The sequence below is a fragment of the Homarus americanus genome, unplaced genomic scaffold (assembly GCF_018991925.1).
Source record: "Homarus americanus isolate GMGI-L3 unplaced genomic scaffold, GMGI_Hamer_2.0 scaffold26351, whole genome shotgun sequence".
NCBI lineage: Eukaryota > Metazoa > Arthropoda > Malacostraca > Decapoda > Nephropidae > Homarus > Homarus americanus.
Genome location: NW_024724368.1, coordinates 6,281,963 through 6,302,042, shown reverse-complemented (window position 1 = coordinate 6,302,042; position 20,080 = coordinate 6,281,963). Strand labels below are relative to the sequence as shown.

At 41.7% G+C, this 20,080-nt stretch overlaps 1 protein-coding gene across 4 annotated transcripts; it reads left to right on the top strand.

Annotated features, from left to right (window-relative positions):
• Positions 1-421: 421 nt before the first annotated feature.
• Positions 422-20,020, top strand: LOC121864232 (zinc finger protein jing-like; the record flags this gene model as incomplete). Of its 4 annotated transcripts, XR_006088570.1 has the most annotated exon segments (6): positions 422-620; positions 3,911-4,044; positions 6,186-6,338; positions 7,929-8,023; positions 10,395-12,055; positions 12,217-20,020. XR_006088570.1 is itself a non-coding variant. In XM_042363279.1 (5 exon segments), coding segments are annotated over 5 exon segments (1,305 nt in total), but the record flags the coding sequence as incomplete, so codon positions are not given.
• Positions 20,021-20,080: the final 60 nt, after the last annotated feature.

Here is a 20,080-nt window from a genome sequence, read left to right as displayed (position 1 = left end):
TCAATTTCGTTCAGTTACGTATTGCTGTGTGTCTGCACTTTCTGGGAACATTGGAAATTGTATAACGGCAACGGTCAATGTTGTACAATGTATACCTGCGTTGTTTATATACACGCTACACTAACTGTCGTAGGTAAATTCTGAGATTAAATGTGTATGTGTGTATGTATGTATGTATGTTTGTTTGTTTGTTTGTTTGTATGTATGTATGTGTGTGTGTGTGTGTGTGTGTGTGTGTGTGTGTGTGTGTGTTACAATATATCACTAACACTTACTTAATACTCACACAGCTGTTGAGGTTGCGGGGAACTGGGTCACCATACACTGCCCCTTTAGTTCTCCATATAATTAATGTATTACTAACATGTGAAATATAAACACCTGCCAAGACGCGCAGCTACAACAGTACTGGGTGTTGCAGGTGGCAGTGAGTCAGCGGCTACTTCCCCTGCGGTGTGTGGTGTGCCGCGCCAAGATCCTGAGACTGCGGCAGGCCCGGGACTCCCCCTTCCCGACTTCCGTGTCTCAGTACTCTATGGCCGCCGTCGCCGCCTCCGCCAGGTGTATGCCCACGTCATCGTCACTCTACTCGTTCGGCTCCGGGTCGTCAGGGATCTCAGGTAAGTATCGGACATAAATAATATTTGAAGCTTTGGTCCTGCTGGTGGGTGTTCCCTCATTCACTCCCCAGGACCGAAGGTAGACCGACTCGGGTGTTGTAGCCCAATGAGAAGTTATCTTGACACCTCTGTTGACAATGAACGTCTTAAGCGATGGTTCCACACAGCCTCGAGTACCACAGACTCAGGTATAAAGTACAGGTAGAGTAATTACCATGTGGATACACCATCATAAAGGCACCGACAAAATTCCCTCGACACTTTTGGTCATGGAGGTAAGGAGGATTTAGATTTTAACGTCTATTTACTCTTATTTTTGTTATTATGGATACTTCCTGGTGTTAGTGTGACATGAAGTATAATGGCAATCTACGTCCACCAGCTATGGACCAATCACATGCCAGATAGTGACAGGAGTCGAGGGAATGTTGGTTACTACTGGGCCTTATGACTCTAACTGTGGCTGATAACCTGAAATACAATACCGGACAGACAGACAGACAGACAGACAGACAGACAGACAGACAGACAGACAGACAGACAGACAGACACACACCTGCATATTTCCTGGGATTTTATAATTAATCAAATTTCAACTGGGTAGTGTTATAGCCGTCAGACTAACCGTCGACTCGGCTACTGTGACATCAAAGTGATCATCGTCGCTATAATTCTCTTTTACCCTACAACAATGGTGTGTGTGTGTGTGTGTGTGTGTGTGTGTGTGTGTGTGTGTGTGTGCGTGTGTGTGTGTGTGCGTGTGTGCGTGTGTGCATCCCTCCGCGACTAGTTTGGTATCTGCTCAATTAATTTTCACTGAGTCAATAGCGAGAGCCTAATTTTGGTGCTAAACTGTAGTGTAACACAGTCATGCTTGGAACACTTGGTCGTGATGCTGCCTTTGAGAAATTTTGAAGTTGTAGCCATATTTGATTACCTGAAGAAGATTAGACCCCCAGCTTACTTAAACTGATGAATAAACACCCTAATGCTACTTGGGGTTCAGGTTAGGTTTCGTTAGATTAGGTTAAGTTGGGTTAGGATGTGCTAGGTTAGGTTAGATTAATCTTAAGCTGGGGGGCTAATCTTCATGCGGTCCCAAATATTTTATCAGAGAAATGTGTGAATGGGAGGAGAGTACACCGTGTAGAACGTTACATCTCGTTATTAGCTTCATCAACCATCCTTACGAATGCCAATCGTGACTCACTCGGTGGACAGACGATTGGGCCACGGGACGTTTGGGCCATGGACCGCGGGACGTTTGGGCCATGGACCGCGGGACGTTTGGGCCATGGACCACGGGACGTTTGGGCCATGGACCGCGGGACGTTTGGGCCATGGACCGCGGGACGTTTGGGCCATGGACCACGACCCCAAGACGTTTAGACCACGGTGGTTAGGACGTTTGGCTCATAGGTTAAACATAATAATCATATACTATGTGAAATATAACAGTCACTATATTTTATTTAAACCTTTGGTTGTCCTCGACGAAGATCGTGGCTTATCCCACGGAGTAACTCTGGGGTGGTTTTTATGCCTTCCTTCCTGTACAGACAGAAGCTGCGGAGGCGACCCTGGAGCTCATCATAAGCTTTATTGACCCGCTTTGTTGGACGGATACCACGCTCCTCCTGAAGTAGTACGGCGTCGACACGGGCGTTCTCTACTTGAAGACAATAAGTTAGTTTCCAGACTGTGGGATCAGCATGACCCACAAGACTGGTGAACTTATTATTTCACCCTCAGCAGATGTTGTTTGTTCTAAGTTGGTTGTCAAGGGTGACCTGGAACATGTTACACTTCTCATGTGGGAACACTGGTGGCGTGCGTCGCAGGCAGACAGGCGTGATGACTCCAAGCTGAACACTGTTGTCCTGTTGTGACGTAACTGTTCAGTGACGCGTGTAGCATTGGAGTACTCCAGGAGTGCTGCTGTCTCATCTGGCATAGTGGAACCAAAATACTGCATGTCCTCTTTAGCTTCTGGAGGCAGGAAGACTAGTCCATCCGCCTGACCGCAAAACAGGCGGTAGTCCTCATCAGCCTCATACTGAGGCTTAAGTCCAAGTGCTTGAATCTGACGCCATACAGACTTTTTTCTGTTAAACAGTTTGGTAGTATTTCATAAATATTTTTTCTTGGTGTAAATCTCAATCTTTAGGCATAATAAAATCCCATGGTTCCAAACGTCCACCCTACACACAGCTCGTGGCCCATGAGCCATGGCCCAAACGTCAGTGGTCCAGTCGTCCTAAAACCGTCTCACTCACTCACCAAAAATAAGTCACCCAGCTCTCATTGACGCAGGTTATAGTCAAATCTGATTCACTCTTGTCAATTTCAAACGTAGTAATAGTTAGCAAAGTAACAAAAAAGAATTTAAGTAACAGAAGTAAGTGTAAGTAGAGAAATAAACCAAGTAAAGAGGCAATAAGAGTGAATATAAATAACAGAAGTGGGGATAAGTACGGATATAAGTATCGAGGTGGTAAGAGTGAATATAGTGTATATGTAAAATAAGAGAGGATAAGAAAACTTAGGTAAGAGCAAGTAAGGATAAGTGAAATGAAAAAGGACAAAAACACGAATAAAAGTAAGGATGTGTGAGATAAGAATACTTAAGGATGCATAGGTAAAGCTACGGTCACGCGAGAGTTTCTACCCAAAATAAATCCACCGTAGCGTCGATTTTTCAACGAACTCCTCAAGTTGACTCTACAGTTATTTGTTGTCGAAAGTTAGACGATACTGAGCGTCTGAAAATCTACGGTACGGTGGAATGACATTCGCTATATACAGTCTATTGTATGAATAAAATTTCCACAGTTCTTATTTTTTCTTATTAATGTTAAAATGTACAAAAAATATAGAATGTATTTCAGTAACAAAACACGAGCAAAAATGTCAAGGTAAATAAAAAATCATAGTAATAATAAGATACTTCACGACGGAAATTTCATTTGACTCTGAGTACTGGCGTCACTTTTGTAAACAAACAATCGCCTGAACGCTACAATTGTTTCTTTTTCGTCTTGGTCTTCTTTATAGGACCACACATCTCACTAAGGCGGTTAAAGCTGCCATAGAAACATACAATAAAGTCATTCTGCTCTCCAACTGAGCTCTAACTAGCCACGAGAACTGGGCACTTGGCTAATGGTCCCTTTGGCCAGTGTGCGGATCGTACCGTTGACTTATTAATCCTGTGGATGAAATGCTTTCGTAGATTTATTGCACGGAAAACTGTAATGTGACCGTGACTTAACGATGTTGGTGTCCGACAGGGTTGTCCAACGTGAGTAGCGCCAGCTCGAGCAGCGGAGGATCCTACCGGAGTGTGGGGCGAGGCAAGCTGGGGCGGCCCATAGCGGTGTACTCAACCAAGCGCCTCCCGCCGGGCAAGAAGGTAAGGTACACGGTAAGTACTCGGTATCATCCCCCTTAATAATAATAATATTATTACTATTATTATTATTGTTATTATTATTATTATTATTATTATTATTATTATTATTATTATTATTATTATTATTATTATTAAACACAATATATTATGGAATAATTTCTTATATGTCCAAAGTTTTTACCGTCCATAATTTTCCTTTTGTTTTGTTTTATTGACTGCATTTTATGTAATAGTAATTGACCTGTTTCCAGCCGTGTCTCCTGGTGGTAAATAACACAGTGATGACCTCCACTGGGGTTTAACATAGTCTGGTCCATATTACAAACTGATCCATTGTTTGATAATTGACGCAGTGTTGAATAGTTAGTACTGTACTGTATTCTCTAAATTCTAAACTATCTGTACGTGAACCAGGATTATACTCAACACCAAGTAAATCCTTATTAACAAAAAGAAAAACGATGACCACTTTTCAAACAATATTTTCCCATTAAAAATCTTAAGAATTACAATTATACAATAGATAATGCAACAACAATTAGAAAGATGAAGTACAAAAAAAAATAGGCCTCGAAAACGTACATAAAAATAGTTTTAAAATTCCCTCCCAAAAAGTTAAATCCTGGAGAGAAGTTAACAGTCCGCCTGGTGAAGCCGTCACAAGGCTACGACCGACAGCCCCGGCTCACCCATATGGAGAACCTCAACGCTCCTGATGGCAAAAGAAAATAACCCCACAGCCACCCACCATACCATAACACTGCCCGACATAGAATTCATGCCACTCAAGGGAAGAAAGAATGGGAATTTGGGAGACGACAGAGCAGACAGTTATGGCATCGTCTCTACACCCACTAACAAAGGGAGAGAACTTGAGTAGAAAAACAAAATTTTAAGAGTAAGAAACAGACAAGAGGAGCTGTGGGAGGTAGAGGCTGCTCACACCTCACTCTGGTAAAGGACCAGCCCATCACCACACCAAGGGTTAATTTTTATTCTGGTCTGGTTTATGTGAGTTACTATATTAAGACGTGATAGTGAATTCTAAGCAATGCTGTTTGGTACCAATCCTCTACCAACCTTCTGATACCACATCTTGTTACTTACCAACTTTTCTTCATTCATATCAATATTATTATGGCAACGCATTTTGGTAAGATTCTTAGCTATACGCACCAATACCTATGTGGCTACGTATACTTATTAACAGACAAAATATATCAGTACTGCCAAGGCCTCACTCTGACATACACCAGTATTATGACAGCCAAATATCATTAGTTTATGACAAATATTCTTAGTATTGGAAACATTATCTTGAAATACTTACTTACACATAACAAAGACTCATTATCTTAGGCTTTTGTCGGGTTAACTTAACACTTCTAAGTAAAATTCTACTACAGTCATTTACAAGATAATATGGTCTTATCTGTAGCAACCTTACAGAAGAAGTTAAAAGAGAGACTAAAGTAGTACCGAACTTAAGATATAATTGTAAGTGACCAAGATACTGTTTGGTGGTGGGAGAGTGACACTTCCCTACAACTATTTTAGAGTATATTATCTGCCATATACACCGGGTAAAATATCAGACTCCGCTTATTTTCACCACTTCGTACAACCTGTGAAATATGGACCAGTTTATGATGCGGTTGTGCCCCAGGGAACACCTATTTCATGTTTCATCTGTAAGGCGGCGCATATCCCGAGTCGTCAATTATATTAATATACTGTAGACATGTGGAGAAGCGTCGCCAGAACACTGTCTATCAAAAATAAAAGTTACAATCTCTGATATTGTTGGTGTGCTTAAATTAACAAAATTTTATTGTTATTAAGTATGTTTAAACTAGAAGAATTATGAATTAATCCTGGAACAGAGTTAAATAGTTTCAAGTATCAGTAAGACTCACCGGTATTACTACAGTACTGCAGGGCATTATTATCTTAGTATATATTAGGCATATCCCACTATAGTAGTAAAAATATTATAAATAAAATATTAATCTTTGATATAAATTACTATCATTACTTGTACATACAGTAGAACTTAGCAATAATGTCCTGAACACTGCAACAATAACTGCATGTATGATATATATTATAGTGACCCTCTCCTCCTAGACAACAAGTATGGTTTTCTATAACAGGTGTCGAGCAAGAGTGGAGCACGCAGCAAGGAGCCGCTGAAGGGGGGACTACCACAAATTAGAATTGACGAGTACCAGGAGCCCCCGTGTCGGCCTCCACCCATCTCCCGTCCGCCTCGGGTTCACATTAGAGAGAATAAGGTGGCCCCTCAGGTGAATAGGGAATATGTGCTTCACAAACACTTTACTTTACAGGATACTCTAATCAGATCATGGCCCACATATCAAAGTCACAGAGCTTTACAAAAATATAAATATATCTTAAATGAAAATGCATTACACTCTGACGTTATCTAAACAGAAAGAGAATTTGCTTATAAATCGTCATTTTGTGCATAATTACAGCATATATCAGTCTGTTTAATTTTATGCAGGTAAATAATGATTGGGCTGAATAAAATAATTTCTATACAAATCTGGATTTACAATTCCGTTCTTGTATTGGTTAATATGTTGAAGAATGTTGATTGGTGACTTTTAACCTCGCGACTCTTAAATAACATAGAGAATAATTCTATATAAACTTAAACTAACCCAGTCCAACACTACACGTGGGAGACGCCCCTTGAGCTGGTACCCAAAGAGTATTGAGACAGAACAGGTTCCATTGCGCGCTCTTAAGCAGTTTAGAGAATCGTTACTGACGAGCGTAAGTCATTTTAGATTAAGCTCTACAAATGCATGGCTGGTTGATGTTTACCGCTGAACCAGAAAACCAAACTACACATCAACACTCGCACCCGCAGCCGCTGTAGACGACATGTTATCAAGTGTACATTGAGGGGTTCTCCTAAAGTCTGAAAACCAACTAAGAGGAAAAATACCAAATGAACATAATGAAAAGCCTTAACCAGTGTCATTGTTCCTGTTCTGGGGATATACCTCTTACGTGTGGATATAAATGAAAGTTTTATATCAAAGTTTTCTTTTTCCTTTTCAACACAGTCATTAAATGCATCTCATAATGTGTTGAGAATGATTGTCTGTTTTATATTTACTGGAAAAAGATAAAACAACAAAGATAAATAAGAAATGTATCTTTAGAACATGAATACAGGAATTGTTTAAGGCTCCTTCACTTAAGTTTAAATCGTTTAATTGATTTTCGGATTTCAGAAGAACCGTGTATATAGTAGTGAAAGCTTGAGTAGTTTACATTCCATTAATTTAAAGTACTCCATTTGTAGTGTGAATGTGAGGCAATGCCCAGGGTTGTTAATGGAGATGTTCGCGCACCATCCAGAATGTAGCTTGGGCCTTGATCAGCATGTCAGCGGCACCACCTCAACACCTCCCACCAGCTGAGGCGGGAAGTCTAAGAGTCCACTTGTTACACGAAGAAATGTACCACCCAAACAAAACCTGTATTTTAAACGGTTACAATATAAGTCCGCTGTTTTGTGATTATTATTCGATTTGTTGTGTGGCCGAGTCCTTGCTAGTAAGCAAACCCTGTACTATAACAATTGCCTCCCTCTAGCATTGACCTGGTCCTCCGGGCTCACGTTCTCGCGTAGTCGCCCCCTCACCCGTGAGAATGAAAGCTTTGGTATAACGAGGCTCGCTTGCATGCCTAGAACCTTTTGTGTTTTCTCATGAAAGTCATAATCACCGATAATGTCAATAGCTAATAATTCATTCATTAAATCGATTTTCATATCAATTTTTAGTAGTGCATGAGTGTGTGTGTTCTACGTGTGTGTTATCTATGTGTTGGGTCGTGACTGAGTTGATGTGTTGCAGGAGACCCTGGGGAGACTACCCACCATCAAGGAGTACACGGAGTTCATCACCGAGAAGGAGCTGGAGAAGGAGAAATCATCCTCCACCAGAATAAGGTACAGTCTGACCCCCTCCCCTCCCCACCCATAGCGTCTAGTTTGTCCAGTTTTGTCAACAATTTAGTCCAGCAGGCCAGTTTGTTTCCAGATGACAGAGGCCAAGCATTTCCCTTTTGTTCTCTCACGTACACTAATGTTTTATTTAAGACATTTATTTTTTGTAATCTATTGATATGGTGTACATACAAATTACGGGTACTCCAGAACTCATACAATATATCATCATATATTTGCACAGTTATTCACTAAAGTTTGCTCAGTTGCTCAACCAACTCTCCTTGTGGCCTATGCAGGGCTTTGTAAGAGAATGGAAGGCGAGGGGGAGAGTGAGAGGGGTAACTGCAGCAAACCGTATCATCATCTCTGGGTTGTGGAGAACTCTTGAGTCTACCAAAGAGTTAAGTGATTGGTGGGGGCAATTCAGTGTTCAGTGTTGGAAGATATATACATATATATATATATATATATTAAACCTCTACACTACCTCTGTGACAACTTCCATTAATACTGCTTGTGTGCGCTCAACTTACCGGCTCATGTTTGTCGTGTGTCACATCTTGTGTAGGTTACAGATTGATGCACAGTATATTTCAGTGTCCATAATCTTGTCAATATCACTTTCAGGAGACAAGTACCACTCTTATCTTGAGAGCTTATAACTCCCAGACGTAGCTAGAACTGAGACATCAGATGAGGAACCTTTTATTTATTTTTTTTTTTTGGTGTGATTATAGGCTCTGAACAAAGGGGTATTCTGCAGCAGTCACGACGAGTCAACACCAAACAGGGAGCCTTATCCTTGACCTACAATACCAGGAATATTTATCCTTTATATCAATCACAACAACCAACAGACGGAAAACTTTCCATCCTAGCTCAATATAATAAAAAATCGGCCCACCTGAAGATTAGGCACCCTAGCTTAATTTTTCTTAATAATCAAACACCTTCCTAACCTAACCTAACCTACCCCTCCCAGGTAGCGTTAGAGTGTTTAATCATCTAGTGAAATAATCTGAGGTGCCTAACCTTCACGTGATCCTTAAAAAAAAAAGAAGAGTACTCGAACTTTTTTACATGATAAAATTTTGGATAAACTTTATTAACCAAAATTTTCTCATTTTTACGAGAATTTTTTACCTTTTTTCGTATAGATGTAATAACTCCTGAACCTGGGCTGGATATTCAAAGGTTCTTACGTTATATTTTTCATCTTAACTGGAGACATAAGAACGTATCTAACTTACCAACTTAAACCTAAAATACAGAAAGAACGTCTCAAACAACAGCAACCGAAAATAACACCGAGATTCAACCTTAAAACTAAGATACGTTCTCTTAATACCAGTCAGGAGACAAAAACATCAACGTATAGAATCACCTTTGAGAATCCTGTAACCTGTCCCATAGTAAAGTACTCAGAGTTAAGATAATCGCGTTGAAGCTGCAGAATTACCTTTACAACTTGTCCACTCTCAAAAGATAATCTTCCGATCCGTGGCATGAGCATGAGATTCTTATACCATTCTTAAGGTCTACTGTACCGCCACCACTCACAGCATGACGCAGGCTTTCGTGCCACTCCCGCAAGATGGACACTGTTGGATAAAGTACCACGAACGGGACCACTGAGCTATATGTTTTTTGTTTTTGTTTTTTATGACGAGATCTAACCCACAATAATCTAACTTTGCTAAAATCAAAATTTACCCTAGGATCGTTAGGTTAGGTTAGGTTAGATTCGGTTCGTCTGCTTAAAAAAACAATACTAGAAAAAGATTAGTCGTCCAGTTCGCGGTCCTTTTTCCAACACTGGTCGTCTGGCGCCACTCCCCCTTCCAATATTCATCAACGTTCTTCTAAAAACCACTGTAGAACCTGTCACTCTTAAGAAATGCACTTTTTTAAGATAACTGGAATTACATTGTGTTGTTTAATTGTGATAATACTGTCTAAAACTCACACCTGATGCACATATTAACACAATATTTTATTTCTAATTGATACTTTTTAAAATTCTGATATACATGTCACTATGTTTTTTTGTTTCTTGTCAGCGTTTCCCCGCACATTAAAAAAATAAAAAAAGTCAAATCAGTGTCTTTAGTATCATCAATATTGATCTTTGAAAACCGATAAAACACATCGAAACATTAACTTAACATTGAAGGTTAGTTATAGTTACCTTAACAATAGACGTAACATGTATTATGTTAATGGTACCCCAAGAGATCGTGTGTTGTTGAGTAATTCCTAAGTCAACAGACAGAGTTATGGTTTTGTTCCCAATGAACAGCGTCAAGCAGTGAATGTACACATGCTGTCACTGCTGCACCACGCCACAACTAACTCTGTGTTTCTCGTCCAGGTGTGCCCAAAAATTGGTGAGCCAGATCGAGCACCATCATGGAGTGCCTCCACGGGTCCGAAGCCCCAAGGCCTCGTCTTCTTCGCCTTCCCCGTCTCCGGCCAGGTCCCCTACTGCCATGGCCGCAGCCGCAGCAGCTACGGCTGTCGCGGCTGCTGCAGGAGGTAGTGGGGCCTCAATGAATAGCCTGCATGCTCGGGCTCTGTCCAGGTCCCCGTCAACGTCGCCGTCAGGAGCGTCCAGCACCAGGAGTACCCCCGACAAGAAGAACCACAGCAGTATGAGCCGGAGAGAATCGTCCAGCTCTGCAGCCTCACTCAAAAGTAACCTCTCCGTGGCCAGCAGCGCCTCCGTCAGAAGTAGTTCCTCCGTGCACAGTAACTCCTCCTACAAGAGTGCCTCCTCCGTCAAGAGCATCACTTCCGCCAAGAGTGGAGTCTCTGTCAAGAGCGGAATGTCCACCAAAAGTTCAGCGTCGACGAGAAGCAGCACGTCCACTAAGAGCACCACGTCGGGCAAGAGCACAGGCACTGTCAAGTCGGTCAAGTCTGTCAAGTCGGTCAAGTCGACCAACTCAAAGAAGAAAGAACCAGAGAGTAAAGGAGTGAGAAGAAAGGATATTTGTGATAAGAAAACAGAGACAAATGACAAGAGAGTAAAGCAGACAAAGGGTGAGAGTAAGATCAAGGCGTTGAAGAAAAGGTTTGAGGGCAAAGAATATCAAAGACTACAGTAAGTTAAGACTGCACATAACGTGGTGGAGAGGTGTTGCTCTTTGCAAAACTCTGGTATAAATGCTGGTTATGTTTACTGTCCGAAGAGTGAGTAATGATAGTGTTTCATTCTACTGCCCGTCTTCCAGGGGCACCGACCGTGCACGTGCTGCCGTCTGGGCTCGTTCGTATACAGTCAAACCCGCCAAATTCGTCGGCAATAAAGGCCACTCTTAGTGTAGGCATTGCAATACATATCTTTATCGTTGGTGTGTTCGTTAGAAATGCATTATAAGGAAAGTGGGTTCCCACTTGCACTCTTCTCCTCCTCTGCCATGACCTCTGGTGGTGAGGTGGACAAGGTTCTCCCCCAGGAGTGGCTGACACTCACTCCCAGAGTATCATGGACAATAACAGACACTTACGGTGACTGTTGCAATAATTCAGATGGATGATTACGAGTTAAAACAACATATTTTTGCAACAAACTATGGTGCAGTTACATGAACAAGACGCTGGAGTAGTGTCGAGAATCGTAAAGTTAGTGAAATGGATGAAGCGTAGCCCTGCAAGGGGTCACTGAATAGTTCTTCCATTTGTATGGACTGGCCCGCACCAATGGCCTTCATGGTGATACGGAACATAGAGAGACCTACCGTCGTCCAGCCAGGCAATACAGTAGCCTTGTATATGTAGATAGGCTGAGAGTAAACTAGCTAGATTCATATGTTATTCGGAAGGAGACTTCACAATGTTGTAATGCTGGCTTTTGCCTCCTGAGAGTCAGCCCATGATGCCATCAGCAGCCGGCCGCCTCCCTGCCAACCCCTGGCAGGACGTGACCGCCACTAGTACCAGCTCAACTCCACGGTACTTGCTGGATCACAGTGTGTGACAACAGGCGGGTTTTGGCGGCAGGAGAAAGAGGCGTCCGCTGCCTCTGTCTACGTGAGTCCCAAATTATTTTATTATTATACGTACATATACAGTACATATGATTAATTCACTCTTTATTTACAAAATTAACGACTAATACTGGTTTCTTCTTGAAAACTATATGATGATGTTTCGTTCATTAATCTATGGTCTGAATTCATTGGATACACTAGACGTAAACACACTGGTGACGGCGGCTGCTGCTCTTCTGTTTGCCGCCACAACCCGTCTTTGGCACCATAAAGTGTTGCCATCCATGTGGCTACCAGATACGCCATGAGTTACAAAGTTACACTCCTTCCATTAGATGTAAGATCAAGATTTTCTGTAATAGGACTTCCAGGTAATGTTCTTTCTCGAGTTCTTCATTAACTTATGCTCTTGTTTACTATTTCCAACATGAAAACGATTTAGCCTACAGCATTTCTTCTATCGTTTGGATCCCTTAAGTTGCTTTTTTATACCCAGTTGCATACTTCAACATTGTAAACTCAAGGATGGAGGTATTGCTAAAGTATTACGTAAACTTAGTCAACATTTTAGCCATTCAGTCCAAGTTGCCAGACACCACCCGCGACACTAATAGCCTCCTCTCGCCTCTACACTGGAACACCTTGCTCGGCCTCAAGACCTCTGGACACGCCCCTCGAGTATCAGCAGCTCGGGTGGTGACTGGTACTTTGGGCTTTAGAGTGAAATATATAGATAAAAATGTACAAGTAGAAGTACACTCCGACTGTCTCACGGCCGCCATGGTTCCAAGGCTCCTGGTGGTTGGGGGAGACAAAAGAAGAGTCAGTAATGGGTTGAGTGACATAGATATCAGACGACAAGAGTCATAACGTCCACCCAGGCAGCCTCAGGGATTAATGGCGGCTCACTGGAGGAGGTCGGAGGTATTAGCTCAAATACTTAGTACTTGTAAGTTTCACTCGTTTTTTAAAACTACGATTTGAATCATCTTCATCGAAACGCATTTGTACCTTGGCCAAATTGTAGTGATTTTTCAAGATAAACATTTATATTTACTACCCTTGTCGCCGCGGGCAGCCCCAATGTTAGTGTTCTTTGTTTACCAGGACCCACAGAGGACTTGGCTGTGTAGGACAGTCGTCACTGGCTGCCCCACGCCGCGCCCTTGAGGGAGACCTTGTGTACGAGTTGGCCTTCACCTTCTTGGTTGCTCGCCATTGTCAAGGAAGGTTCTCACTAGTGGCTGTCTGGGACTTTCAGGGAATCATTTACAGTCCTGCACCATGAGCTGTCAGGATGAGGTAATAATGTGACCAGGAAAGGAATATTGAAATAATCTTTACTGTACAATGATATACTTGTCAAAGAAAATTGCTGCGGACAATCACTAAAGTTTGAAAGGATTCGTCAATCACTTATAACACCTGGACGGTCATATGTGTCCAGGTGGTTGACATGAAAACAACGGGGAGGGGCGTTAGTAGTGATGCTGTCACGTAGCAGCGAACGATTTGCCGCGTCTTAATAATCCGGCTGTTAGTCACGCACCCTCGGCGTCACAGTACCCTCGGCGTCACGGTACCCTCAGGAAATAGTCAGTCCCTCCTGAACAACGTCTAGTTAACTGCTGCTCCACCATAGTAAACGTCAGTCACCCGCGGCCAGATTTACTCCCCGACACCTGCCAGCAGCTCGGTGGCTGTCAGTACCTCTCTCATCCTCTACTTATAATCAAACAGTCTCGGGACCTCGTTGTTGTGAAGAGCCTCAGCTGATCCGGCCGCTGGTGTGTGTTGTAAGTCTCACATAAGAAGAAACGTCCCGTGAGGAAGAGTTGTTTGTCCTCACGACTTCCACAAGACTTTATGAATTAATTGTCAGGATTACAATATTTCCTGTAAAAAATAATGAACTATAAAATATATTTTGGACTGACGACGTTGAACATTTATCTCAACTTTCATTGTTAGTACAGTACAATACAGTACAGTACAGTGCAGTACAGTACAGTACAGTACAGTACAGTACATAAATATATACCTGCAGTACTTTCTGGTTGTGTAAAATGTCATCACATGTAAGACTGACGACCATCGTACATTAGTTGTGTCCGGGGCTCCACCTGTTGCTGTCCCGCGCCATCACTGGGGTCACGTCCTTGTTACACCAGGCACTAGAGGTGCGTAATCTTGCCAAGTGTGACCCGAGTAGAGAGACACTGTAAATCAATTTGTACTGGACTTTCTGGAGGGAGTCACTGAGAGCTAGCATATTCGAATCCAAGCGTAGTTAAAAATCTGGAGAGTCGGCTTGAGCGTTCACCTTCAGCCCAAGGGGTCGCCGATGACTTTACACTCTGGTTCGACAGCTGTGTTTACCCTGCCATCACCTGTCTTCTGTGGCCCAGACCTTGTTGATCTGGTAAAGTTGTCTGTCAGTGTCTAGAGATTGATTGGCTCTCCAGACTAACAACATTGGTTCATCAACAAGGTTCTCATCATGTTGAAACTCAGATTAATCCCCTGTTTAGAGAATCGGGTGGAACCGTCGGCTGGAAAAAAGGATGAAAGACCTGCCTTCTGTATACCGCTAACTCCATGTTCTGTATTTTGTCTTGAGATATTGGGCGAGTCTCAGAAGTTGGTGCCAGTCATTATTTATTTATTACACTGTGACTTACTCTAAGTTATCTCAAACGAAACGTAATCTAACCGAATTCAAGTTAACTAAATCAGCAGTGTTGAAAAAAATCAGGGTTCGGATCTAGGTTCAGTTCCGGATTTGGTTCCGACTTTTTGGATCGTGGAACTTTTTTGCCTTAGTTTGCTCTGTACTGTACACTCACCAACAAAAACCCTGTCGCCTCATCTGCCTGTCCATGAACCCAGAGATTCAGAGACCTCGCAGTTCTCTGAATCTCGTTTCATGAAGAGGCAGGTAAGGCGAGAGAATTTTTGTTATCGAGTGTACCTGTCTCTCTTGACGTGACTGAAAATGATCTTACCACACAAGAAACTCATTTTTTTTTTAAAGTGCATCTCAAAGTAGCGTTTAGATTGTGTCTCGAACAGCTGAACACTCCACCACTGATCTCACCAATGTTAAACAAAATTCTTACATCTTAGATATTCATTTCTGGAGGTATTTGGTGTTTCTGCTTACACGAGGAAGAACTACTGAATTATTTTACCTTTATGAATCTTGTTCTCGTTGTGTCTGGTGTAACATGGACGGAGCTGCTACATCACCCTTCTATACCCACGACCTAGCCTTCATAGGTGTCAGGGATAACGTCACCATTACCTTCCAATACTTGTCTCTTGCTCCTCACAACTGGGATAACTTTTTAACTGGTTTTCCTTCAATCCTCGAGTCTGTTCACTATTTTATTCCTACCAAGTCATCTGCTGTATTATTTAGGGATTGTCCTGACTTTTGTCGTTATCATCGTCTATCGTTGGTGGACACGTCATTATCGCTGTTGGGTGTGGTGGTGGTGGTGGTGGGATAACTGACGTAAAAGTATATCTCGTGTTGGGGGAGTCAGACCTGTTCCTTGGGGCTGGTCCTGTGAGGTTACTTCTATATATATATAAAGGTTTTTCTATCGTTTTAAATACTCCCGTGGTGAATTTTCTTAAGTGGCCCTTGTAAGTTATTATATAGAATCTTGGAGTTAAATTTTAGATTCCACTCCCTGTCAGATGTCTTTGCTACGCCCGTAAGATGTGTGTGAGTTTGATGCGCTTTTTGTTTTCTGTTGTCTCGGTTATTGATGCTTCTTTTGCTACGTGCGTTTTATTTTGTTTTATTTTGTTTTTTAATGGAGAAGCCGAGCTGTTTGGACTTTACAAAATATCTAAGAGTATTTTTTGGGGGTTAATTCTGGTTTGTTTATGGAGTGTGAGAGGCTGCCAGAAGAAGAGTGATCGAAGAACTAGTTTACGGGACGTCTTTTCTTCAGCCATTTGGTTCAGTTCCTAATGATATGTTTCTGAGGTTGCAAGGTGAGCATGCATTATGTTAACTGTTATAACTTAGTAATGCTTGGCTTCACTTATAGGAGCATTTATGTTGCAACTTCTATTTATTTTTGGCTTCATCAACTGCTTTCTTTGCTACGTCTGCAAAGGTAGTTTGTTATTTGCTCTTGGCTTCTTCTTTCTTTCTTTCTTGTTATTGCCTTTATTATTTATGATTTCTCTTTATTTCTTCTATCTATGGGTGTGGCATGGCTACTGTCCTGTGTGTGTGTGTGTCATGTAGCGCCTCAAGTTGCGTACAGTTAAATCTTGCAACTAAGGCCACAAACAGAGCCTTCAGGGTAGTGCAGTACCTCGTCAGGGTAGTGCAGTACCTCGTCAGGGTTCCTTCAGCCAGGTGAGTACACTGACTCTCTTTAATATCAACTCAGGTGTAAACTATCTTGCTGAAAACCAATATTCATGTTATAACGCATCTCTGTTATGACCGTCTCCTACAGCCTTCGTTTCTTGGCCTGGGTAAAGACTTGTTTATCGTCGTCTCTTACGGAATATTTCACCCAGTGGCTCTTGTCTCAGTCTTCCTGCGGGATCTTTAATTTCGTGTTAGGTTCGTCTTGTTATGTTACCACACCTCCATCTCTACTAATATGACAATGAGGATCACGGCCTTATAATATATATACTGCTTTTCATTCCTTCATTAAAATCTTGTCAACAACATAGTTCTCTCACTTGTTGTGTGTCCGGCCTCGAGTACCTCCAGGTGACCGAGGTACTCTGTTTTATGGCACAGTTGATGCATTGATGGAGTTTGGTGGTGATGGTTGTGTGAGGTGGAGGTGGTGGTGGTGGTGGTGGTGGTGATGGTTGCATGTGGTGGTGGTGGTGGTGTTGGTGGTAGTTGTGTGATTTGGTTGTGTTGGTGGTAGTTGTGTTAGGTGGTGAGGCCCAGGTGATGTTGTTATGAATATCTGAACACTTTCCTGGGCCTCTCCTGACAACTCTGTACAGTACTGGGGACACACTGAGAGGCATAAGTGCTAGGGACACACTGAGAGGCATAAGTGCTAGGGACACACTGAGAGGCATAAGTACTAGGGACACACTGAGAGGCATAAGTACTAGGGAGTCAGTGAGAGGCATAAGTACTAGGGAGTCAGTGAGAGGCATAAGTACTAGGGACACACTGAGAGGCATAAGTGCTAGAGACACGCTGAGAGGCATAAGTACTAGGGAGTCACAGAGCCATAACACCAGGTGGCCGTTCTCGATGATATGGTCTACTCTACCCTGACAGCTACAGCTCCTCCTTGATGATCGTGTATGGGACAAATTCTCCATCGTTGGCCCCAGGTCGTTCAGTCTTCGTTACCGCTTAAGTGTACCGACGTAGGAGAACTGCTGGACAGGGAACATATAAGACATAAGGAGAGCGATAGAGGCCTCATGTGTCGTCATCTTCTGGTCTCGTCAAGGGTGGCAGGAGGCAGGATCTTTGCTTTCTCTTTCGAGGTTTTGTTGAAGGTTACTGAAGATTTGCCACGATGTTGATGGCTCATTTAGCAGTCCTTAGACATTCTAGTTTCTTGTTGACTTCAGAAACACGTATCTCAAATTTATTCATCCATGTACGTATTTAGTTGGATATCCCGGGCCAGGCGAGGTGTATCATAAAACCCCATTGGAGAAAACGTGGAGACAATCACTGCCACGAACTGCAGCCCCGGCGCGTCTTCTGTAGTGAGTCCTCGGGAGAATGAGAGGTCAGAAAATAAAAAACCCGCCAGTCTCAGAATCCCTATTGGCGCTCCACGGTATTAAAGTATCAATGTACCTCCTGAAGTAACTTAATGGGCTCTCACCTGGACACGTCAACCAGGGTGTGACCTCTAGAACCAAGTGACCATGATGTAACGGAGGATAAAAGAATGACACAGTAAAGTAACAACCAGCGTAATGTTGCATTAAGGTCGTTCTGTATACTAGAACATTACGTGGAGATAACCTTTAAATGAACGTCTCCTGTCACATTACTGAACGTCTCCAGTGTTTATTGATCGTTTCCAATCACTCTACCGAACGTCCCCAGCCTCTATCGAACGTCCCCAGTCTCTTTTGAACGTCTCCAGTCTCTTTTGAACGTCTCCAATCACATTATTGAACGTCTCCAGTCACATTATTGAACGTCTCCAGTCTCTTTTGAACGTCTCCAATCACATTATTGAACGTCTCCAGTCACATTATCGAACGTCTCCAGTCTCTTTTGAACGTCTCCAATCACATTATTGAACGTCTCCAGTCTTTACCGAACGTCTCCAGTCACTCCATATCAAGTGTCGTTATCATCATATCCCACAGAAACTTAAAAATACCTTCAGTCAACACAGGGCATTAATCACCTCCTCCCACCAGCCAGTTCCTTAGAGAGGGTCATCGTGCCAGTGACCGACTACAACCACCAGACGCCACAGTCCACTAATGAAGTCTTCCCTTGACTTACTTTCAGCTTTTCTTTTTTTTTAACATTCATTTCTTAAGCCATTTTAACTTAAATTTCATGTACGATGCAAATACTATAACGTCTCATAGCTCCCACACCCTTATGTCTTCCTATGCCTACTACATTATCTGTCTAATCCATATTTATATTTAATAAAACTATAAAATAATATAAATTACAACTCACTGTTTTTTTTTAATACCGAGGACACGTTAACACCTTCCCCCCAGGACCCTTTAATTACTTACCTTAATCAGAAAAAAAGAAAGAAAAAAAAAAAAACATCGATAAATTCTACGTTTCCACACCTTGCACGTTTAAGTTCACCTGTAATTAGTAATGGGTTTAAACAAAGATGGTGGGTGTGTGACTATGAAGGTTCTCAAGATTATCTAAAGGAATGGTCCAGGTGTGTACTAATGTTTACTTTACTAATTAATGGGTTAAACATCTCACAGTTACCAATCTAATGAGGTAAAATCACCTCTAACAATCATTCTAACAACATCTACTCACCCTAACAATCATTCTAACAACATCTACTCACTCTAACAATCATTCTAACAACATCTACTCACCCTAACAACCATTCTAACAACATCTAATCACCCTAACAACTATTCTAACAAAAAACTCACCCTAAAAATTATGTCAACTCAACCAGACACAGAGAGAGAGAGAGAGAGAGAATATTAAACAGGTAATTACACAAAAAAATCGATTCCTTTATGTTCATTAGCTGACACAGGTAAGAACTCTTAATTAATTGTCTCCTTTACGTCACTACCACGTGCTCAGGTGATGACAACTATTACCATGATAAGTAACATGAATGGTTTAATTACGTCAGAGAAAATACAGAAAATTTCCGATGACTTTCAGATTTGTACCCCAGTTTATTTCACCTGATGACTCAACACCCTAACGCTAACCTAACCTAACCCTCTCCCAGGTAGCATGAGAATGTTTAATTACTATACAACATCAGGTAAAATAAGCTAGTGGTACCTATAGTGTTCATGTGTTCAAATTAACCACGAACAACACAGCTCTCATGGTACAAAGTTGTTCATGAAATATAACACAGAAAGTTCATTATTAAAAGACACGAGAGGAAAAAATATATAACCACAGATGACCCTGAACTTTAATTCTGTCAATATCCTGTCTGTCCACATCCGGCCTGTCTACATCCGGTCTGCCTGTAGTATAATATTCACAAACAGACGGATATCCAACTATATAATAATTCTTTCTCACTTTGAATTAATGTCGAACAATAAATTCTAATAATTTTCTTACTTAATTTGCTTATTTTATTTATTTTGTCTTCTTTACTATTTCTTCCTTTATTATGTCTTCCTTCTTTACATATTTATTCCTATTCTACATATAACCATCTATCGTAAGGAGTAATGTTTTTTTTCATATATGGTAACACTGAAATAACTCACTCCATGTGTAATTGAAAGCTATAAAAAAAAAGTCTCACCTGCAACTCATTAAAGTCTACCTACCTCTTACCTTTAATTATCTCCTTCAGGTACATCAAGGAGTTACACAAACCTCATAGTGAAG